Consider the following 25,110-nt stretch of genomic DNA (forward strand, 5'->3'; position numbering starts at 1 on the left):
TTGGATTCTTTTTGCTTTTTTGCTTTCTGGTTGGGTGTTTTTTGCTTCCTCGTATTTCAAATCTTTGATTTGATTCTTGGGATCCTCTAGTCTACTGTTGAATCTCTGTATATTATTCTTTATTTCAGTCAGTATATGCTTAATTTCTGACTGGTCCTTTTCCATTTCTTTGGCATTCTCACTAAGATCCTTGAAGGTCTCACTAAGTTCCTCGGAGGTTTTTAGAAGATTCTTGAGTAACCTTATAACTGTAGTTTTGAACTCTATATCCAGTAGTTTGCTTTCCTCCGTTTCTTTGATTCATGACATGTTTCTTTGTCTCCGCATTTTGGCTGCTTCCCTGTGTTGAAAGAGTGGCCTTGTGTGGTAGGTGTCCTATAGGGCCCTGTGGCTCAGCCTGCCCAATCACCTGAGATGGACACTCTTGGTGCACCCCTTTGTGGGCTGTGTGCACAGTCTTGTTGTAGTTAAGCCTTGATTGCTGTTGGTATCACTGGGAGGACCTTCAGGCCAGTTGGCTGTGAGGACCAGCTATGTCTACAATGGAAGGACTGCTGTGCAGGAGACACCCTTATGTGGCAGGACTTGCTTCAGTGGGGCTTTGGTGATCACTGAGTCTGCCCCTTGAGTGTGTCGCTTATGGATGTGAAGAGTTGTACTCTGGTATGGTCTCACACTGACCACTGGGTACACTGGCTCTTGGATCTCCAAAGAGTTGCAAAGTCAGCCACTGCCTGAGACCACCCAGCAGGGGCTACAGAGAGATCCACAGATTCCTCCTCTTTGTATGGGGTTTGGAAGTGCCCAGACGAGGCCCAGCTGTGAAGTAAGGCAGGATGCTGCTGGGCCTTGAGCCTACTTTTGGAAGCTTTGGGTCTCTCTGACCCAGCTGCAGTTTGACAGGTTTTAGGCAAAGAAAGGACCGGCCATTCATATGCAAAAGCCGCTGTGCACAGCTTGGGTGGGGTTGTAAATTGGGTGGGGCGGGGTCTCAGGGAATCACCAGGGTGGAGCAAACAGCAATGGCTGCCTGTCAGCCCTGCACCCGAGAGGTCCCCATGTTTTCGTGTCTGGCGCCCCTGCGCAGGAACAATGATTGCTGTAGCACCTCTGAGAGAAAGCCGCCCTCGCGTTCCGGTCTGATGCCAGACAGTCCACTTTCCTCCGTATGAGTCTGGGTCCCCAGAGTCTCGATCGGAACTGGAGTTCAAAGCAAACGGGAGCTTGTATCTCCCTCCAAATTGAAAAAACAACAACAGCGCACCCGGTTGTCAGCCCGTTCAGTGTGCGCCTCCGCACCTCCACACCTCCTACCAGTCTCAATGCGCTTTTTTCTTTCCTTATAGTTGTAGAACTTTCACTCAGCCAGCTTTCCTGCAGTTCTGGGTGATAGTTGTTTTGTCTTTTAGTTGTAGTTTTGATGTGGTTGTGAGAGGCAGCAAGTACAGGTGTTTACCTATGCCGCCATCTTGGTTCTCCCCCCATTCATCATTCTTGTTTTTGAGTCATCCTTTCTGAAACCATCTGTGAACCCCAGGAATAAGTTAATTGCTCTGTTTTCCAAATGCCCTCAGCACTTTGTTCAGGTCTTTATTTGCATGCTGAATTACTATATAATTCTTTACCTGCACGCTCTTTCCATCTATAGACTGTACGTTTATTGAGGGCAGGAACCATTTATATTCATCTCTCTATCTCCAGATAAAGTACTCTACACTGAGATACATTGGTGACTGAGATTTTATGAGTCACCTGCTCTCAAGAGTACGCATTTTGATAAAAGAGACAATGAACAAGTAAACTGTAAATAATGTGGTAATTTTAGATAGTTATAAGTATTTAAAGAAGACTAAAAACTGCTAATGCTAGAGAGGGGTAGGTGTTGCTGGGGGAAAGGGTGTTAGTCAGGATGGTCAGGAAAGATCTCTGAAAAAGTTATATGTTTAAGCTGAACCCTCAGCTATGCCAGCTAAGACTTGAATGAGGTGAAGCCATTCTCTCACAACCCTGGGAACTGCATTCCAGAAAGAGACCCAAGCAGGGGTATCCATGCCCAGGTAGTTTCTGGTGCTGGAGAAAGTGGAAGAGGGTCACTGTGGCTGAAGTGCATGGGGTGTGGAGGTGGTGAGAGATGACATTGGAGAACTAGCTTGTAGGTCATGGAAGGGGGGTGGATTTAGTTTTACATGCAGTGGGAAACCATTGGAGAGTTTTAATCAGGGAAATGATGCAACCTGATTTTCAGTTTAGAGCAGTGATGGCGAACCTTTTGAGCTCGACGTGTCAGCATTTTGAAAAACCCTAACTTAACTCTGGTGCCGTGTCACATATAGAAAATTTTTGATCTTTGCAACCATAGTAAAACAAAGATTTATATTTTTGATATTTTATATATTTAAATTCCATTTAACAGAGAAAAATCAACCAAAAAAATAAGTTCGCGTGTCACCTCTGACACGTGTGTCATAGGTTCGCCATCACTTGTTTAGAGAGATCTGATTCGGAGATGAACAGGCCAGGAGTGGAGTGGAGTGGTTTGGAGGCTATGGCAGTATTCTGCATGGCTGATGGTGATAATTGGGATGGTAACCAGCAGATACTACCACAACTAAAATTAAAAATTTATAGCAATTTTAGGTTTAGGGGGAAAGTTAATATCTAAATACTTGGGAGGTTCTATTTGGTTAATGGCTGATGCTAGCAGGTGGGTTTTGGCAGGTGACCACTGTTCAGGGGATTATGGGTATCCCACCACCATCAGTCCCAATTTTTACAGTTTTTTAATTGGAAAAAAATCATGTAGTGAAATGAGTTCATAAAAAAAAAAAAGAGTCGGTTGTTTAGAGGAATAAGGAATGGAGTCAGGAGAGGGTAGAGGAGAAACTGTCCTGTTGCTTAAAAAATTAAAATTAAAATGAGGGTTCCCATGTGCAAGAAAACATCACTTTCTAAACAATGTAAAGACATAAAAGGCATTGTGTTGGCTAAAATGTGTAAAAACAATAGCTGCTAATTTCCCAGCCCCTGGGATGAGGGGGGATAAATGTGCTTTAGCTTTAGATAACAGAGCTGTATCCACTGGCCAAACGGGTCCACAGAGCTTTCCTTCAGTCTTGCTGCCACCTGAGGACTGGCAGGCCAGCTGCCAGTAGAGGTGTTAGCAAAACCTACCCAGTTCAGGCTTAATCTTTTCACCTACCTTTTCTTTTCCCGTAATGTGTTCATTATTTGCTGAGCATTACTCTATTCTTTGTCTGCAATTTTTTTGTTTCTAATGCAGCTTGCTTTGTATGGGTGAGATATGGAACGGCACCAAAATCCGGCACCCTGGAAAGCCAGGGATTTCCACCCTGTGACAAAAGAATGCCCGTCTTGACTTCAGAGATTGCCTAATCCCAGCTGTTCTGATAATGTAATTAAGGCTGCCTAATGTCTTTAATTTTGCAACCAGTTTGTGTGAAAAGGAGAATTTGGCACTCTGAAAGCTTAAACACTAAATAGCATTCTCAAGACGCCTAATTAGAATTCTCTGACATTAAGCTAATTGGTGAAACTGTGTTTCAGCAGCTTAACTTCTTTATTAAATTTTTTAGGATTTTCATTGAAAATCAATTGATGAGCTGTCAGCATTTTTTCCTTAAATATGATGTGCTCTTTAGTACTCCTGTCTTAAGCAAACTGAAAGACCTCATACTAGCAACGAAAGGTATTGAATATTATCACCAGCATTCCATCCGTTTTAATCATTTCACTCTTGACCTAAATAATGTGGCTTATTGTGTGATTTGGCCTTGTAGTGTCTCACTGCACTGTGAACTGGAGAACATTTTTCTTAAATTGAAAATTCAGGGGTGGAGACATTTATTAATTAGGCAGTAGTTCTGATGAGTGTGCTCTTACTTTTTACCTGTTTAGTACCAGGAGCATTTCCTTGTGTTTGAATCAGGGGGCTACAACACATTCAGCTGGGATTTAAAAAATCCTTGTCATAATTTGAGACACAAAAGTCTAAGTGTAAGAGACTAATTAAAATAGAGCTGAGCTGTTGTGGTGTAGGTTAAGGCCATTTGCTTCTGTTCAGAATGCTTATTCAAGTTCCTTTTGCCAGTTTCCACAGGAAGTTGCTGAAATGGGTTTCTTCCTCCCTTCACCCCTCTGCACCTGCTTCCATTCTCATAGTCTTTCTTTCCAGGAGTGAAACTGCTGGATCTGAGTGGAAGAAAGGATTAAGCTCTTTAGAGGAGGAAATTTTCTTTTTAGAACTGTTCTGACAGGGTAAATTCAAGTCCAGAATCTTGGCTTTCCTATCTGCAAAGTCAGTTCTAATAGAAAAGTGGAAGCTGTGTCTAACTTAAGGGGGGAAAGCATAATATCACATTCTACTTAGGAAATTCTTTCTTCAGTAATGACTAAAGAAGACTCATTGGCTTTGAATTTTTCATTATGAGTAAAAAAAAACTGCCAATGGGTAATAAACATTCAAGAACATAGTATAGAATTTAGAAAATCTTTAGCTTACAAGATTTCACTGAATTTCAGAATCCCTCTTTATGTAAACAATTAGTATATATTTTCCTTTTTAAAAATATTAACATTCTTATTAATATCTTCTGGCATCCATATGCAAGAAATTATAAAAATAAGATTGCCTCGTCATTGGAGTCAAGTTAAATCTTTAACATAAGTGGAGAATGTCAAACTAGTTTTCCAAATATTTGTTCATTGCATTATACATGAGTTGCTGATAATCTTCATCCTATGACTTAGTATCAAACTTTTAAATTTTTGTCTAGATTATCTAATGGGTGTAAAGTGGCATCTCCTTGTGATCTTAATTTGCATTTTCTTCATTACTAATGAGGTTGAGCCTCTTTTACATATGGTTATTGAGGATTCTTGCTTTTCTTCTTTGAAATACCATTTGAGTTGTTGCATTTTCCTTATTGATTTCAAGATTTTTTTATATACTTGGGTTTCTACTTTGGGTTATATGTGTTGCTAATTCTTTTTCTCAGTCTGGATTCTTTTTCTTTAAAACAACAAAACTTTCTGGGATCTTTGATGTCTAAAAGTTTATAATTTTAATTGTGGTCAGTTTTGTCAAGCCTATATATTTTTGAGTACTGTTTTTATTTTTAAACCTGTGCCTTTGGTATTTGTTCTTTAGTAATCTAGAATGGATTTTTGTGTATGGAAGGAAGTAAGCCATCCAATTTCATTTGTTTTTCAAATGAATAGCAAGTTCAAGTACCATTTATCATATAGTCTTTATTTCCTCAATGATCTGAAGTGCCACCTTTATCATATAACAAGTTTTAAAATATGTGTGGGTTTCTTTCTGGACTCTTGGTTGTACCCATTGGTCAATTTGTCTATGCATTCATCAGGCCTTTCACCTTTTTCAGGAGTGTCTTGGCTATTAAAATAATATTAAATATTTGAAATTTAATATTAAATATTAAAAATAGAATTAGCAAATACAATTTGCTCACATATATCCATCATGCAACTTCAGTTATCAACAGAAGTCAATCTTGTTTTATCTATGTCCTCCTTAACTCTCTCCCACTCCCCCTATTCCACAAATTGGGTTGTTTAAACAAATCTGATTATCAAATCAGTTCTTTTCTTTTTTTTTAATTTATCTAATTTTTTAAATTATAGTTTACTAGTAGCCGAAATTCGTGCACATTAAAAGGGAATTAATTGCCCTAACAGTTTTGGCTCAGTGGATAGAGCATCGGCCTTTGGACTCAAGGGTCCCAGGTTTGATTTCGGTCAAGGACATGTACCTTGGTTGCGGGCACATCCCCAATGGGGAGTGTGCAGGAGGCAGCTGATCGATGTTTCTCTCTCATCGATGTTTCTAACTCTCTATCCCTCTCCCTTCCTCTCTGTAAAAAATCAATAAAATATATTTTAAAAAATTGATTTCAGAGAGGAAAGGAGAGGGAGAGAGAGAGAGAGAGAAACATCAATGATGAAAGAGAATCATTGATCGGCTGCCTCCTCCATGCCCCCTACTGGGGATTGAGCCTGCAACCTGGACATGTGCCCTGAACTGGAATCGAACTGTGACCTCGTGGTTCATAGGTCAATACTCAGTCACTGAACCACCATGGCCAGGCTTTGTTAATTCATTGATGATAGCCATTCTGACAGGTGTGAGGTGATATCTCATTGTGGATTTAATTCTCATTTCTCTGATGATTAGTAATATTGAGCATCTGTTCATGTCTATTAGCCATCTGTGTGTCCTCTTTGGAAAAGTGTCTATTCAGGTCCTCTGCCCTTTTTTCAATTTATTGTTTGGCTTTTTGGTGTTGAGTTGTATGAGTTCTTTAAATTTTAGATATTAACTCCTTATCACATATATTAATGTTCTCCCAATCAGTTGGTTGTCTTTTCATTTTGTTGATGGCTTCCTTTGCTGTGTAAAAACTTTTTAGATTGATGTAGTCCCATTTGTTTATTTTTTCTTTTGTTTCCCTTGCTCAAGAAGATATTTCAGAAAAAATATTACTAAGAGAAATGTTTGAGATTTTACTGCCTATGTTTTCTTCTAAGATTTTTATGGTATTGAGTTTAACATTTAAGTCTTTAATCCATTTTGAATATATTTTTGTATATGGTATAAGAAGGTGGTCTAGTTTTATTTTTTTGTACATAATCTGTTAAATTTTCCCACCACCATTTATTGAATAGACTGTCTTTACCCTATTGTATGTCCTAGCCTCCTTTGTCAAATATTAATTGGCCATTTAAGCTTGGGTTTTTTTCTGGGCTCTCTACTCTGTTCCATTCATCTATATGTCTGTTTTTATGCCAGTACCATGTTTTTTTGATTACTGTGGTCTTGTAGTATAGTTTGATATCAGGTAGCATGATTCCTCCAACTTTATTCTTCTTTCTTCAAGATTGCTGTGGCTATTCAGGATCTTTGGTGGTTCTATATAAATTCTTAGATTATTTGTTCTAGTTCAAAATACCATTGGTATTTTGATAAGAATTGTGTTGAATCTATAGATTGTTTTGGGTAGTATGGACATTTTAACAATATTCTTTCTATCCATGAACATGGTAAGTGCTTTCATTTATTTGTATCTTCTTCAATTTCTTTTTTCAGTGTCTTGTAATTTTCTAAATATAGGTTTTTTACCTCCTTGGTTAAGTTTATTTCTAGGTGTGTTTTTATTTTTTTATGCAATTGTAAATGGGATTGTTTTCTTAGCTTCCCTTTCTGATAGTTCATTATTGTTGTATAAAAATGCAACCAATTTCTGGATATTTATCTTGTATCCTGCTACATTATTGAATTTACTTATCAATTCCAGTAGTTTTTTGGTGGAATCTTTAGGGTATCAAATCATTTCAATATCTCAGATATCAAATCACATTCTGTAAATACTTAAAAATGTGTCTCTGTATGATACAACTTTAAAAAATTATGCCACCACCCAGCTGGCGTGGCTCAGTGGTTGAGTGTCTTGACCTATGAACCAGAAGCTCATGGTTCCCATTCTCAGTTAGGGCACATGCCCGGGTTGTGGGCTTGATCCCAATGTGGGGCATGCAGGAAGCAGTCGATCAATGATTCTCTCTCATCATTGATGTTTCTCTCTCTCTCTCTCCCCCTCCCTTTCTCTGTGAAATCAATAAAAATACATAGTTTTTTTAAAAGGTTCATCTTTGTCAAGTTGAACTTTAAAATATATTTTTTCAGTTTGAAGCAGTTTCTTCATTTTGTGTTTTTAACAGTTTAATAAGAACCTAAAGTGTATTAAACAAGCTAGTAATGCATTTTGAAAGTTCACCATATACTTTTTTTTTTTTTTTAGCTTTTATCTCTTCTTTTTGAAGATTTGTTTAAAAAATTTAATTCTGAAATGAAGAAGATTGCAGACCAGGTGATTCCTAAGCAAAGAGCAGCCCAGTTTGATGTAGTCAAACACATGCGTCAAGACCAGATTACCAATGGCATGGTGAATGCCATTTCTACTGTAAGTCTTCAGTCATTCATTGCAGGGGTGGGGAGCCTTTTTTCTGCCAAGAGCCATTGGGATATTTATAACATCATTCGCAGACCACACAAAATTACCAACTTAAAAATGAGCCTGCTATAAGTATTTGGTCAGACATTTAATTAACTCACCCCTAATGCCTTGGCAAGGCCAGACCAAATGATTTCTCGAGCTTTATATAGCCTGCAGGCTAGACAGTCCCTAGAGTTTTTTTAAAATCTATTCAGTAGAATGAAAATTTAAAGTACTTTAAGAATCTACGTGGAAAAATATATATATATATGCCTAACCAACCAACCGTCCGACTGGTAGCTATGATGCGCAATGACCACCAGGGGGCAGATGATCGATGCAGGAGCTGCCGAACTGCAGTGACTTGGCAGCTGTGGTTCTCGGGTGACGTACCTGGAACCAGAGAGCAGGGAGCCTGATGCCGGGGTGCATCACCTGAGAACCACCCTCTTGCAATCCAGGACCCCTCAGGGGATGTCGGAGAGCTGGTTTCAGCCCAATCCCCGCAGGTCAGGCTGAGGGACCCCACCAGTGCAGGAATCCATGCACCGGGCCTCTGGTATATATGTAAAAGGATGTTTACAAATCACAAATTGTCTACTTTGAAATATAGTCTACAGTTTAAATGTTATCAGTAGGAATTTTTGTTGCTATATGACTTTTATTGCCAAATTATAGTTTGTATTATACGAGGCAATAAGAAAATAAGTATATTCTTTGTTTCACCGTTAATAGTCATTCTTTTCATGTATACGTTTCCCCATTTTCTTCTGTAATAAAATGAGCATATTACACATAGGTTTATTAATGACAGCTTTTGTCCATAACAGTACGAAATGTTTCATTTCATTGTAGGTCTATATTCCTCAAAGGGCTATCAGTTCTTCCTCACATAGAGATAAATTCAGGCCTCTGCAGCTGCTGTGTTTCAGAGCCTCTGGCTGTTCATAAAGGGTTATCAGATAGGTTCTTGCTCCCTTTCTTAAAGTGTAACAACTACAGGTCTATCTGATAAAGTCTGGTTTACGTTTTTGTGTGCCAGACATAAAATTAGTTTTATGGATGGGATTTTGCCTCAACAAAAGATTAGTATAATGTTACACATTGATTCCCTTAATGAAAGAATTAGTGGCAGATTTGCAGTCTTTGACTTTAGAAATTTGCAGTCTATGTGAGCAGCCCTTGCATTGACAGCTACATCTAAACCTGAGAAGAGCCAGGCCTTTGCGCCTATTTAGGCACATTTAGCTCTTGTGGCCCAAATTTGCCTGAAAGTAGATCCCCTGATATTTGAAGAGAAGCCTCCAGAGACCATTTAAACACATTTCTGTTAGGATTACTTTTCCTTGCTTTCCCATGATTTTCAGGTCATAATAGCTGATCTAAGTAGTTCTTTCGCCTTTAAGTAATACTGCATTATCTCCCAGAGAAGACTGCTTATCAGAAAAGTCAGTAGCAGACCTTGTTGCAGATGTACCCCAACTTGTAGACAACCAGAAGATAGTCAGCTTCTAAAATTCTGTGTTGCCATTAGTAGAATATTTTCAACAAATAAATTTTCTCAGAAGAGCGATTTTAGACCCTGTCTGTTTCTCTCTCTCCATTTTGTAATACTCCTGCAGTTTTTGTAGTATTCCTGCAAAATACTAGACCAAATTCTCTTGCTGAACATCTTGGCTTCACTCCCCATCTACTTCCCTTTTGCCAGCAGCTGCTGCCTTATTTCAGTTCTGTGCAGAATATTTATTTACCTTACTCTTACTCTCTGGGCATAAGTCAGTTCATGAAGTTCATTCTCATTCAAAGCATAAAAGGAGTTAACAGGAAAAGCAGTAAAGAAGTTAACTTATGTGATAAATGTATTTGCTTTATAACAAGAGTTTCTTAGAATTTAGCTCTTTTCCATGTTATCAAAAACTTAAGTTCTTGAAGTGATAGACTTTCACAGTAATAATGATTAAATTTTAATTTGTGATGGAGCACACTAAAGTCACATATTTTAATTCAAACAAACCACCTCATCTGCTTCTGAAACCCTAGCAATTTTTCTGTGAGGGGTTTTAACACAGGATCCATGAGTCCTCCTTGGAAATTGAATGAAAAATTTTGTGTTCATGATCTATGTGTATTTTTCTCAAGAAAACAGTCATAGATTTGATCAGATTTTCAAAAGAAAAATGAAGAACCACTGTTAGGCAGATGTAATTTTTTTTTTCTTTTGAATCAAAGATCATTGAATTATTTTATTTTGCTTTTTTAAAAATACATATTTTTATTGATTTCAGAGAGGAAGGGAGAGGGAGAGAGAGAGAGAAACATCAATGATGAGAGAGAATCATTGATTGGCTGCCTTTTGTACACCCACAACCCAGGCATGTGCCCTTGACTGGAATCGAACTTGGGACCCTTCAGTCCTCAGGCTGATGCTCTATCCACTGAGCCAAACCAGCTAGGGCTTATTTTGCTTTTTTATGCATCCTATTTTCTATCATTAATTCATGTTATCAGTGACTTTAAAAGTTAACAGTTTCTAATCTTAATCTTTAAATTATCATTAAGAATATTTAATATGTGCGGTTAATATATTAAGTAGTATATTTAATATAATATATTTAACACATAAAAGATAAAGTAAGTTTAATATTCAAGATTTATTTCATATGGATCTATTTTAAGATTGACATAGCCACAGAGGAGATATAATATTTCTTAATATGAATATATATAAAGGTTTTAGCCTTCATTAAGAAGCCTACAGTTTCTTCATTATCCCTGGTAACTGCTATTAGAGTCATTTTTCTGTTGCTATATTTTTCTCTAAGACTAATTTTGGAAGACATTTAAATAATGGCACATTCCAACATGTGTAGAAATTGCTACTGTTCTCTTAGTTAGCTTATTGCTTCGAGTGGAAATCTCTAGTTGAACTTACTTGTTTGGGATATAATTAGTTCTTCAGAAAATAACTGCTTTGATGTGATAAGGTTGATCCATCAAAGCATTCTGCGATGATTTATAGGTAATATTCATTAAATTCCTAGAAAACCCCAGCAAGTGACGTGGCTAATTTTTATTTTAATAGTGACATTTTGATTGCTGAATATAATTTTGTAAACATGTAGTTCCTACAATGAACTTCTCAGAGTAACTGGGAAGTATTAGACAATTTATTAATAATCAAGGGTTCTGTGTCTTCTCTCTACAGGGAAATTGGTCTCTAAAGAGATTTAAAATGGACCGTCAAGGTGTGACTCAAGTGTTGTCTCGCTTGTCATATATATCCGCACTGGGCATGATGACAAGAATCTCTTCCCAGTTTGAAAAAACAAGAAAAGTGAGTGGTCCTCGATCGCTCCAACCATCTCAGTGGGGAATGCTCTGTCCTTCAGACACTCCTGAAGGAGAGGTAAGGTACCTGAGGGGTCTCTGTGCTGTGTCAGAGTTAATACCTGTTGGTGGTGTTCTGGTTCTGCTCCATTTCCCCAGGCCATATTCTTTTTTGGGTCAGCCACTTATTGGGCTGAGAAGTATTAAGGCAGTTTAACAGGATAACATCAATATCATTCCAGAATCAGTACCTACAGAAGCATTTGATTTAGTATCTCATCTCAATAGAAACATGGATCAAATTTTCTGGCTTGTTTAGTTAACCCAAGAATCCAACCATGCAATGGAGAGGAGACAAGAATGTGAAGGAAAATTGAGAGACCCATTACTTTTACTAATGAGGAGCTCTTTTTTTTTTTTTTTTAAATATATTTTATTGATTTTTTTACAGAGAGGAAGGGAGAGAGAGATAGAGAGTTAGAAACATCGATGAGAGAGAAACATCGATCAGCTGCCTCCTGCACATCTCCTACTGGGGATATGCCCACAACCCAGGTACATGCCCTTGACCGGAATCAAACCCGGGACCTTTCAGTCCGCAGGCTGACGCTCTATCCACTGAGCCAAACTGGTTTCGGCACTTATGAGGAGCTCTTTTAAGCTTCTCCTTATTTTCTTTAGGTGTCCTTAGTGAACATCATAGTTGCAATTGCAGCCAACTGGGAGCACACAGCCCAAGACCTAAAGTGGATTTCAATTCAGTTATGTCGGATACACAAGCAATTACTTAAAATTAAACCAACAAGTTTAAATAAGTATTTCCATAGCACTTACTGCTTCCTGTGTCATGACCCTTTCTCCTTCATGTTAACCATTGTTGGTTTCACTTAATTGTATTCGTTCTAAATTGTAAACTTCCGAAGGAAGGAACCTTGTTGGGTTCATTGATGTATGCCAAGCTCCTAGAGCCTTGTTCAGAGTAAAGGCCTCATAAATATATGCTGAATGATTAAATGAGGTAATTATAACAAATAAAAGATGTAAGTTTCAAAGTGTAGGAATTTATTATGACTTGGGAGTGATGAAAAATAGTTTATGCAGGGGTATAATTTTTAGAAATTATTCTAATTTTTCTTAAACCATATGAAATTTACACTAAAATTATGTAGCTTGTTAAATTTGCATAAAAAAAAAATCTTGAGCTTTGAAACTCTAAATTTCCTAAAGGTTGCTTCACTGATCCCGATGAGATACCTATTTTGTGCATCACTACAGCAGATGGTTTTTAATAATTGAAAATGAAATCTTTACATGTCTGTTTGCTATATTATATATTTACTTATATTTTTGTTTTAGATTTTGGTTGTATAGAAGTTAAAATTTTTTTATTTCCTTTTTATTTTGAAATAATTTTAGACATGCAAATAGTTATAAAATAAAAGAATTTTCATAATCTTTCACCTAAATTCCCCAAATGTGAGCATCTTAAATAACGATAGCATAGTTATCAACCTCGTGAAGGTACCATTGCTATATCCTATAGATCCTATAGATCTTATTCAGATTCGTCAGTTGTCCCACTAATGTCTTTTTTCTGATCCAGGATTATACATTGCTTTCCGTTGTCATGTCCTCTTAGTCTCTTAATCTGGAGCAGTTCTTCAGTCTTTCTTTGCCTTTTATGACCAAGAAGCTTTATAGAGTACTGGCTAATTATTTTATAGACTATCTCTCATTTCAGGCCAGAAATTTTATGTGTCCATATTTATCAATGTTTCTATATAATGCATCTTAATGACTGTGATGTTCTATTGTCTGGGAATAACAATTTATGGTATCATTTTCTTTTGGGGATGGTGGTGTTTATGATGCTCTCATTATTTGCACTTTAAAATAGTACAGTGCTTGCTGGTGGGAATGCAGACTGGTGCAGCCACTATGGAAGACAGTATGGAGTTTCCTCAAAAAACTAAAAATGGAACTCCCATTTGACCCTGTGATCCCACTTCTAGGAATATATCCCAAGAAACCAGAAACACCAATCAGAAAGGATATGTGCACCCATATGTTCATAGCAGCACAATTCACCATAGCTAAGATCTGGAAACAGCCTAAGTGCCCATCAGTAGATGAATGGATTAGAAAACTGTGGTACATCTACATGATGGAATACTATGCTGCTGTAAAAAAGAAGGAACTCTTACCATTTGCAACAGCATGGATGGAGCTGGAGAGCATTATGCTAAGTGAAATAAGCCAGTCAATGAAGGAAAAATACCACATGATCTCACTCATTCATGGATAATAAAGACCATTACAAACTTTTGAACAATAATAGATACAGAGGCAGAGCTGCCTCAAACTGATTGTCAAACTGCAGCGGGAAGGCCAGGGAGGGTTGGGGGGCAGGAAGGAGGGGGGTAAGAGATCAACCCAAGGACTTGTATGCATGCATATAAGCATAACTAATGGACATAAGACACTGGGGGGTAAGGGAGGCCAGGGGATTGTCAAGGGTGGGGGGAGGGGGGAAAGGACACATATGTAATACCCTTTGTAATACTTTTAGCAATTAAAAAAAAAGGTAAAAAAAAACCAAAAACAAATAGTACAGTGCTAAGCAGTTCTGTGACTGAATCTATGTGTATAACCTTTCTTGTGACCTTAAGATAAATTCTTCTGGTTAAAGGGTTGTACTTTTTTAAGGCTTTTGTATAAATTGCCAACCTGTGCCCTACAAGGTTGCACTGCTTTACATTGTATCAGCAAAAAGTCGAACTATTTTTGGACACAAACTGTACTTTGTATCACTAGTGCTCATTCTTAGAAATGACTATCTTTTGTTCTTTAGGCATGTGGTTTGGTAAAAAACTTGGCCCTTATGACGCACATCACGACTGACATGGAAGATGGACCCATTGTTAGATTAGCCAGTAACCTGGGAGTAGAAGATGTGAATTTATTATGTGGAGAAGAGCTCTCTTACCCAAATGTGTTTCTCGTCTTCCTCAATGGTGAGCATACTATGGAGACATGTTGATCATAAACAGTCTGTGGGGGAGGGGAAGGGCAGCCATTATTATTCATGTATTTAAAACACAAATATGCCCTGACCGGTGTGGCTCAGCGGATAGAGCGTCGGCCTGCGGACTGAAGGGTCCCGGGTTCGATTCCGGTCAAGGGCATGTGCCTTGGTTGCGGGCACATCCCCAGTGGGGGGTGTGCAGGAGGCAGCTGGTCGATGTTTCTCTCTCATCGATGTTTCTAACTCTCTATCCCTCTCTCTTCCTCTCTGTAAAATACCAATAAAATATATTTTAAAAAAATAAAAAATAAAATAAAATAAAACACAAATATACTTTTATCCTGGACCCGGGTTGACGTTAATTTAAAGGTATGAAAATAGTAACAGAAATCGTTATTCCATTGGCTGGATCATCCAGGTTCTATCAGAGCTAGAGGGTAACATGGCAAAGACTGGCTGCTTTCTGTACTTTTGCAGCTATCAGCATATGCACAGTGGAATAAGCCTCAACATGATATCTTTAAGTTGAAGTTAAATATGTGTGGCATTCTGCAAAAATAAACAGATCAGCCCCGACAGTGAGTTGACTTATATTCAGTCACTTGATAATCGATTGTTAACAGCTTGTGGCAAAAGGGTTCCTTTCCTTCCATTCATGCTCTTGTCATTTCTTTCACCTACCCCTTGCAACCCCCTTCGGAGTCCTTCGAAACTCATTAGCAAATGTGCCCTTTCTACTTGAGATTTGGTGGTTTGGTTGCCTGTCCCCTCATCATTGTGCTCCATGTGCTCATCCTGACCACTTAGCCCCGACAATCCTCTTCCTCCCACCCTGGGAGGATTCAATCCTTTACTGCATGGGCTGGTGAGTAGGAAAATGTCAGTTCACTGACTGCCTCATTTAGTGTATCCCAGTGGCCAACATTGAGTGAGCTATTACTCTTCACTTTCTGCCCGTACCTCTCTGAATCCTCAAACTATCACATCGGCTCTTTGGAAATGGTAGAGCCAGTGTTCAAACCCAGGGGGTCTGAATCCAAGTCTGTGCCTCCAGCATGGTGCTGACAGATGAGGAAAATGAGACTAATTTTTCCAGGGCTACTCTTCTAGCATCTGGTAGGGCTCACAGGTCCCTCTGGCTGCCCTTAACCACTCCACTCTGTTGCTTCCCTACAGCCTTAGAGACTGGCTAGAGGTGTTAACAATATTTTCAAGTGCCTACTCAGTGCTGCTTTTCATTTTTATTGGGTGTATATTTTAAATCCTCTTAGATTGCTTTTTTATTTCTGTCTTAAATATTCTTCTTTCTGCTTAGGTAACATCCTGGGTGTCATTCGAGACCATAAGAAGCTAGTGAATACGTTTCGACTGATGCGAAGAGCAGGATACATCAATGAATTTGTTTCCATCTCTACAAATCTTACAGATCGATGTGTCTATATTTCTTCTGATGGAGGAAGGTTGTGCAGGTATAAGTTGCTAAAAAGACTTTTTAAGAATCTATATTTACTTTAGAAAGAAATAGACTTTTTTATTTTTTAATCTGCTTTAACTTCTTTCATTGTTAAGATAAATTTCATTCAGTTAGCAAACACTTCATGAATATGCATCCTGGGTACTAAAGATTCAAAGACTAATGAGTCTCTGCCGTCAGAGAGCTCAGCCTGCTGGCAAAAGCAAAAGTAATTACTAATAACAACCAACTATGCTAGTAGTACATGATAGCCATTATTTATTATTTTAATAGATGTTTTATATATAAGGCTTTACCTTCAACCCTTTATGGTTCAATTATTATTTTCACTTAACAAATGAAGTGGGTTTTGTGAAACTAATTAACTTACCCAAAGCTAGATACTGGTAGAGTTTGCTTTTTACTGGAAAGTATTTGAAGTTTATTTGACTCCAACACTCATTGTTTTACCCACTACGTTCTATCACTATAAACTGAGTTTTGAAGGATGAGTAGGATTGTGTTACTTGGAGGGAAGGAGAAAAGCTAAGGAATGGCAAGAATAAAAATCATGGATGTGGTTAGTGCATGTAGGGTGCCAGGCACACGTATTAAGTGCTTATTTGTGGCTGACCTGGTCCATTTAGGGAGGCGGGGGGGAAGCAATGGCATTTTCTAGGTTACTCCTTTAGGATTTTCCTCTTTCCTTACATCCAAAATAATATGGCATAGTCTAAAAGAAAATGAATTCTTTTTTAGAAGTAATTTTATAATGGCATATCATAGATTTGGCAGGAAGAATTAGAATATAGTGAGTAAAAGTAAAAGGTAACTGAAGTAGCTAAATGTGACTTCTCCGTCCTACTGCTCTGTCATCACTTCTGGGTTCCTTAACCTGAACTAAACTGCAGCCCTTGAAGATTATTTCCACAAAAAGTTCACCCAGTTCATTTTTCAGCAACTTGTAATGTACAGCTCCTCGTAACTATTTAAAAGTGCTCATTAGTCCTCCAATAGTCATTTGGATTTTGGGGTACGGGGCACAAGTGTCTGCTGGTGACTTGCTCCTCTGTAAGAGCTGCTTATCCAAATAAGAACAGCCCTTGACGTTTCAGTGCTGCATGCCATCCTTTGTGTCAGTGTTTCCTCGTGGTGGTGAAGCGCTCGGAGGCAAATCAACACTGACAGTTACAGTTTAATCTACCAGAACATGTAGACCCAAACTCCCTCTACCTTATACCCAGTATGCTGCTAAAATTACAAAGTAAAAAAAACTTTATTCTCTGCAAACTGACTGCCACTCTTTTTGGTCATGTGTAGCTTTTGGTAGCCTGCTCTGTAGCCCAGTGATGTTTGCCCTAAAGCAGATCACTCTAAACAGCTGATATTCGTCAGGCCCTCACTACAAAATGCCATTGTAAACCTCAGTGACAGCTCTTCTCTGCCTGCTAACTTCTTGGGTAGAAGATGACATATTTCCAGTATGAAATAGGAGATGCTTTTAGTATGATGCATTTACACAGTTTAAAATGTGACACTAAAGGATTTATATCCTTTTTAGACTTCATTGAGTATCATTTTTGAATTGCCTTTTCACTCAGAACCAAGTATTTCCTAAGATACTTGGAAAAGTACTGGATGTGTATATATGTATCTGTGCACGCATACAGACATGGGCTGATGTGTCTGTCTGTGCATGTGTATGTGAGAGAGAGAAAAGAAACCTCTGTGCATTCACATGTTAAAAATTACCTGGTGTCCTCAAGCAGTGCAGAAATAAGTTTGCTTATATTTACAGGTTCCCGCATTTCCCTATAGTAAACTTTTTGCTGACTTAATTTTTCTGTTGAACTACTATGAATTTATTTTTTTCCATTCCAGACCCTACATAATAGTTAAGAAACAAAAGCCTGCAGTCACGAATAAGCATATGGAAGAGCTGGCTCAGGGGTACAGGTAAGTGGCCAAAAGCAAAACTTCTGAGTCTCTTTAGTATTCACATGATATAATCAACAGTAATATTATTTTTTTTTAAATATATTTTATTGATTTTTTTACAGAGAGGAAGGGAGAGGGATAGAGAGTTAGAAACATTGATGAGAGAGAAACATCAATCAGCTGCCTCCTGCACACCCCCCACTGGGGATGTGCCAGCAACCAAGGCACATGCCCTTGACTGGAATCAAACCTGGGACCCTTCAGTCCGAAGGCCGATGCTCTATCCACTGAGCCAAACCAGTCAGGGCAACAGTAACATTATTTTATATGAGCTTTTAAGGATAGTATATTTTCACTTTTAATCCTTTAATTCCTCCTCACTAAATATATTAGCCTATTAAAAATCCATTTTTCACTATGTGAACTTGCTTGGATATTGTAAAATATTTATCAACGTAGATCATGAGAATTCCAGATTCTTGGTGTAAAGTAGTGTACTATTAAGTGTTTGTAGTAAAAGACAGACTTTCATTAATATGTTGATATAGACACTGTGGGGCTCTCATCATATGGAGTTTCTAAAGTCATCAAAGATATTTTTAGATTGGGGACCAGATTGACAAGAATCACAGATGTTTTACTGATCAGTGATTTGTGATCATTGTATGACCCAAGAATAGCATGTTTCAAGTATCCCATTGTTCTGATACTCTCTGGGAGAGAAGGGTTCTTTGGGTAAATGAAAGCCAGATCTTCCAATATTACATATATAATATTGTAATTAAATGCTTTTTAGTAATGTATGCTTCACCAATATTTTCCCAGGAATTTTGAAGATTTCTTACATGAGAGTCTGGTGGAATATCTAGATGTGAATGAAGAAAATGATTGTAACATCGCACTCTATGAGCATACAATTAATAAGTAAGTAGGATCCGTAACAACCATAAGTAAAACCTATCTGCTTATAGAAACTACCTTCTCGATCCATTTCATCTTCAATTTTTCTATTGTGTCCTTTGCTAGAAGTATACTGTTTTATAATAAACGATAATCCATCATTTATCTCAATGTAAGAGTATAACAAAACTGTGAACAAGTCATTTTTAGACTTAATTATCTTTCCTATGCATTTTACACTTAGTATTTATATTTTAAAAGGAATTGCTGCTCTGAATTTAATATTTAATTACTAACAAAATTGAACTAATGAATCAGAATATGTACAAGATGTATTTATCTCTTCTGGAGAGGATTTTATCAGTGGACATTTGGATTCTTATTATCAATGCAGGAATTCCCTACATAGTATGCAGTTAAGATGCCTCTAAACTTATGTGTAATATAAACATGAAATGGTGCTATGTTTACAGTGATATTTTTAGATGCATTAGAGGACATCTATATAACTTGCTGTCTGCCTCATGTTACTGATGTACTGCTTACCTGAAATGGGAATATATTGTTAAATAGTTAGGGAGTTTGATACTACCAGCCGGTAACTATTTATGTCCTCTAGCGAGAAAGTACTTTTCTGTTTCCTGCTATCAAATGAAATATACTACTTTATTTTTGTCTAATTATAAGTTAGTTAATAATGCTTTTAATCAGATTTTAATTCCTTAAAGGTATGAATCTCTCAAAGTATTTTTCCTCTCTCCTGTCAAAGTTCTAACGTGTCTAAGAGGATTGGGGTTCATTCTATAACCCAACTAGAGACATAATTCAATACAAAAAGATAAATAAGCAGGAGGTCCTCTGTCATGTGTGTTGTAACTATTCTTTTTATGATGGATTGGGTTATGTTGGAAATTACTTCTCTTCACAGGTACTATAAGCCATTGACATGATTGAAGTTATGCTTCAGAAACACTTGAGGAAGGCATCCAGTGGTTCTCAACCTTCCTAATGCTGCGACCCTTTAATACAGTTCCTCATGTTGTGGTGACCCCCAACCATAAAATTATTTTCGTTGCTACTTCATAACTGTAATTTTGCTACTGTTATGAATCATAATGTAAATATCTGATATGCTATATGTGTTTTCCAATGGTCATGGCCCACAGGTTGAGAACCGCTGGATAGACAGGCAACAGAGACCACAGATCCTGGATGTGATATCTGTTACTTTCAGCAAAGACCTACAAATAATTTGGCTGCTCTTTCTCAGATATTTTCTGAATTGCTTAATCATTTAGCCAAAACTGAGTTTTCTGCAAATATGTATTAGGAAAGTAACAAAGATTCTGACACTTAGTATGTAAAGTCTTACTTTGTGTTCAATGTCTATAGTGGAGCTATCCAATAAAAATAAAATGCAAGCCACCTATATAACTTAAAATTTCTAGCAGCCACATTTAAAAAGTAAAAAAGAAACAGATGAAGTTAATTTCAGTAATTTTATTTAACCCAATATATCTAAAATGTTGTCATGTCAACATATAATCAGTATGAAAATATGAACATATTTTACATTTTCTTTTAAGTTTTTAAAATCTGGTATGCACTTAACAGCACATCTCAATTTGGATGCTAAATTTTATTGGAAATACTTGATCTGATCTCATTAACACAGTTGAAAAAGTAGACTCACAAATGTTAAGTTGTTACAAACGTAACTAAAAGGTTTAAAATGATTGAACTAAGTTATTTCAATTTAAATATGATTTTTAAAATTTAAGGTGATTAGCCCAGCCAGTGTGGCTCAATGGTTGAGAGTAAACCCATGAACCAAGAGGCCACCGGTTCAATTCCCATTCAGGGCACATGCCTGGGTGATAGGCTTGATCCACAGTATGAGGCATACAGGAGCAGCTGATTGATGTTTCTCTCTCATCGATGTTTTTGTCTATCCCTCTCCCTTTCTCTCAAAATCAATAAAATGTAAGGTGATTAAAATTAAGTAAAATTTTAAAATTCAGTCCTTTAGTCGTAACTTTTCAAGTGCTTAATAGCTACACTTAGCTAGTGGTTATGGCATTGGCCCCTCTAGGACTATAGTAACTATTCTTAAAGGGGATGTATTTCTCCCTCTAAAATGGTGATACAGCCCTAGCTGGTTTGGCTCAGTTGATAGAGTGTCATCCTGCAGACTGAAGAGTCCTGGGTTCGATTCTGGCCAAGGACACATGTCCAGGTTGTGGGCTCAGTCCCCAGTGGGGGGCATGCAGGAGGCAGCCGATCAGTGATTCTCTCTCATCATTAATGTTTCTATCTCTCTCTCCCTCTCCCTTCCTCTCTGAAATCAATAAAGATATATTTAAAATAAAATGGTGATACAACTTTCTCATTGATCTAAGTTGGAAAAGTGAAGAAAAGTAAGTTATCCATGTGGATGTTTTTGACCTGCATTCCTATATGCTTGATTAATAATTTCTTTATAAATGCTAGTTCTTGTTATTAGTAGTTAGTATATAATAATACTTTTTTATATAGACATTCCATACTGTTTTCCTTCTCTTGTATTCCTACAAATAATAGAAGCTTCTATCACTAAAAAATTTGTTTTATTATATTTTATCAGTTTTATAGCAGCAAATTTTGTTATTGAGGTTTTATTATATAAATTTATTATATATATTTATATAAACTTAAATATTATTATCTAGATCCTATAGGGACTTAGTAATATTTTCATACCCTTTCAGTGATATTTATTTTATACTTGGTGGTGCCTAAGATGTCTATTCTTAATTAACTTGCTAGAGATACCACCCACTTGGAGATTGAACCCTTTACTCTTCTTGGAGTTTGTGCGGGCCTAATTCCATACCCTCATCATAACCAGTCCCCAAGAAACACATATCAGTGCGCCATGGGAAAACAAGCTATGGGTAAGATTCCCTTCTTGAATTTGCTTCTAAATACTGGGATAAAAGATATGTCTTTATTCTTACTTCACTATTATTGCGTGTCTGGCCAATCAGGCTTTGCTAACAACTAAGTGTTACCAAACTCAGAGGGTTGCCTATGGAATTCTGTAATACTTGCAGCTGCCCCTATCATGTCTAAAGCTTAAACAAAAATGGAGAAAACTTCTCTGAACTTGTCCCCTTGACTAAGCAAAGGGACATACAATAAATGTCACAGAATTATGAAGGGGTAAGTATGAAGAGAAAGCCCTGTGAAATGTAAGTTATTAATCCAGAGAGATGGAAGAAAGAGCAGACAACTCAAGGTTAAGGGTGGAGAGGAAGAGGAAATAAAGATGCATGATGTGTATTAGAATGTATTTAGTAATTGTCTGGATGACAGTCATTGAACCCATTACATCCATGCAATGACTCCTGTAGCTCCTGAAACATCCAATTCATGTCACACCAATTTCTGAACTCATTTTCCTTTCTTCTTTATGTTTTGCTTCCTTTTCATCCACCCATCTATTAATTTATCTGTATACCCATCTATAACATTTATTGAGCATCAACTATAGATCAGACAGTGGGGCTGAAACCTGAAAATATAGAGATGAGGACACCTGTCCTCAAGGAGTTCACAGTCTAGTAAGAGAGACTAACAAATAAAATGGTAATTCATATAGTATGATAAATTCTATAATAGACCCACAGCCAGAATCTAAGGGAAGAAGAGCAGAAAGGTCACTTAAGGTTAGAGAGTAGGCTGTTTTTGAAGAGGAGAATTGAACTAAGTCTTAAAAGACACTAGTATCCTTATGAGTATGGATATTATAAGCAACCATTTCATGAGGAAGTCTTGCTACTTTGATGTGACTATTTAGTATATTATAGGTGTAGAGATGCCATATATTAACGAGTTTGGCTTTTATCTTGAAGTTGATACAAAGAGAATACAAGGCAAAAAAAGTTTTGCTTATAAACATTTTGAAATGTTTTTTTTTAAATAATTTAAATCCTAATAAGTGTAATAAATTTTACTTTCATATATGTCAATGACATCAATATGACTTGTCTCTGGTTTAAAGTATGGTATAAGGAGCTTCATTTAAAAAAACCTGTAAAAGGTTTTTGCATTGTGTTTGGTTTACAACCAGAATGCAGTTAGCTCTCCGTTACCAAGAACCCGCTGCAATTAACTATAATTTGACAATTAAGGAATTTTATTTCTCATTATGGATAAAGAGTCTGTATTTCTTTTCAAGTTTTTATATTGCCCTTTGGTTGGCCATAAAGAAATAAGAAGCATGTTGTCTTGCTACCATTTACCTGAATGATGTAATGCCTCGACAGTTCAGAATAATTCCCAGTGGGAAAATCTAAACAGCGGCTCATCAATTTAGCCTTTCCCATTCATTCTCAGCTGCAGTATAGGCTGATTTCCCGCTTGTGCTTCTGACTTGCTAACAAGTTGAAATATACAGTACTGAACCCTGTGTGTCATGAAAGGGCTATCACTTCTATTGGGTTTACCAAACCATTTTGTTTCATGATGTGAATCCCAGCTGAAACAATACACCTTTTGTGTAGAACCTTCAGCAGAATTAACGGAAGACTAATCACTTCATCGCTAATGCCACTCTTTAGTACTGTGTTTGTTTGAAGATTGAAATAAAAAGGGCTGCTTCTATCCCCACTTATTGAATGGTATGTGTGTGTTTTTAAAATAAGAGACTTGAAGGAAAGAAATAATATTTCTATTTTTGTAACTTCTCTCTCCACACCCCGCCCCCCCCTCCCAAAGCCTTTATTTTGTGGCCATGAGTATCTGAAACATTCGGTTAGTTACCACACACAGTTAAGCAGGATCAGTGTGTACAGAAAGCCAATTCAGTGTCTGTAGAGTTCTTTTGTAGTTTTCTGTGTGAAGGTTTTTTTTCTCGTTTTGTTTTGAGTGTCATTTGCAATTCATTGTCTGTGTTTTCTGAGGTTGGTGTATTCAGCTGCTCTGACCCTGGGTCCTGCACATTTAGCTCCTTGGATACAATCCTCTGACGTTACTGCTGACGCTAGGAAGACAAAAGCCGCTGAATATCTTAAGTAATAAAAAAAAAAAAAAGCCTTTGTTACTGTTTGTTATTATAAAACACCTGACTATAAAGAAAAGCAGAGAGATAAAAGTATGTTTAAAGTTGGCACATAATGTGGCCACATTTCTCTTTGGACACTGAAATAGCTGTAGAAGTCTTGAGCGAGGTCTATATGAAAAATCACAAAAGGGGAAAGGCTGACAGAGGGCGAAAACCCACTGCAGAGACCTGGATCTCTAAAGCAGACCCAGCACTTTGAGTTGGGTTTCTCTGAGTCATTTTAATTCTATGCAGTCTTGACAGCTGATTAGTCAAAGGCGCACTTTCCCATTTTAAATATACACTGAAGACTATATGCTGTTCGTCCATTAGTCCATGTGGAAGGCGGAGGACAGTAGCCCAGAATCAATTCACTGAATATTCTAGCCACTCTGGAAAATTTGCTGTCTGCCTTTCACTACAAACTCCTCCCATTGAACAGAGTAAAGAAATGAGTGAAAGTCATTTTCTGTCACTACGAAGGAGACCAAAACTAGCAGAAACCACAGAGACTGAAAGCCTTACCTTATACATGAGAGAGAGCTGACTTTAATCCAACATGAAACACCAGCAGAGGGTGTTTCTTACATCTAAGGTTCTAATAAAATTTCCATACTGCATCTCACTGTGCTATTTAGCAACACCCCCCTTCCATGGCTACGGCTCTGTTTGTTGTGACATGGTTCAGAGCAAGAATCAAGGAGACGCGTGTGGACGTGGCAAGGTCTCCAGGTCACTCACTGCTACAAGTAAAGACTGTGTGTTGGAGCTGCATTGTATGTACTCTCCCTGGCACCAGACGCCAAGTTCACATGACTCACGCTTTCTTATCTGCCTGTTTTATTAGTTGGCAGTCCTCTAATGGGGCAATTTCTCCTGTTTAAAAGGATCTTTCAGTCATTATCAGCTCTGTTAATAAATATGCATCACATACCTCCCCTAGTCTTAGCTTCTTCTCACTACCCCCTCCCCTTCAGTTTCAAATTGCTGGGGCTTTTTTTCTTTTTAACTCAGGACCTAATGCAGCTTCTGGTTTTGTTTTTGCTTTCAATAGATTCCATTCCTAAGCACATAGTCTCCTCTCTTGCATTTCCCTCTTAACAGTAGGATGGGATGTCTGGAGATATGAAAAACACAAAATATTCAAAGATCCTTATAAAATTTTGTTTTATTTTACATTTCTTCCCCCACTTTCTGTTTGAAATTTTAAAAAGAATTCTTTACCCATTTAGGGATACAAAAATGAAAAGATGTCTTTCTCAATTTGTCCCTGGCAGTTCTTGTTTTAGAATTCCGCTATTGGTTCAAAAAAAATTAAAATCGTTGTTAACTAATTTAAATGTAAGCTGAT

At 37.4% G+C, this 25,110-nt stretch overlaps 1 protein-coding gene across 1 annotated transcript in view; it reads left to right on the top strand.

The window, feature by feature from the left end:
- The window catches only part of POLR3B (RNA polymerase III subunit B), a 103,394-nt gene that overhangs the window by 37,176 nt on the left and 41,108 nt on the right, over positions 1-25,110 (top strand). The window contains exons 13-19 of the mRNA XM_070410969.1: positions 7,839-8,000; positions 11,239-11,439; positions 14,212-14,374; positions 15,701-15,854; positions 17,720-17,794; positions 18,602-18,700; positions 21,482-21,609. Coding sequence (XP_070267070.1) covers positions 7,839-8,000; positions 11,239-11,439; positions 14,212-14,374; positions 15,701-15,854; positions 17,720-17,794; positions 18,602-18,700; positions 21,482-21,609 — 982 coding nt within the window. The remainder of the gene's footprint in view (positions 1-7,838; positions 8,001-11,238; positions 11,440-14,211; positions 14,375-15,700; positions 15,855-17,719; positions 17,795-18,601; positions 18,701-21,481; positions 21,610-25,110) is intronic.

This window comes from Myotis yumanensis, unplaced genomic scaffold (assembly GCF_028538775.1).
Source record: "Myotis yumanensis isolate MYYU_CA2020_CCGP unplaced genomic scaffold, mMyoYum1.0.hap1 SCAF_3, whole genome shotgun sequence".
Classification (NCBI taxonomy): Eukaryota; Metazoa; Chordata; class Mammalia; order Chiroptera; family Vespertilionidae; genus Myotis; species Myotis yumanensis.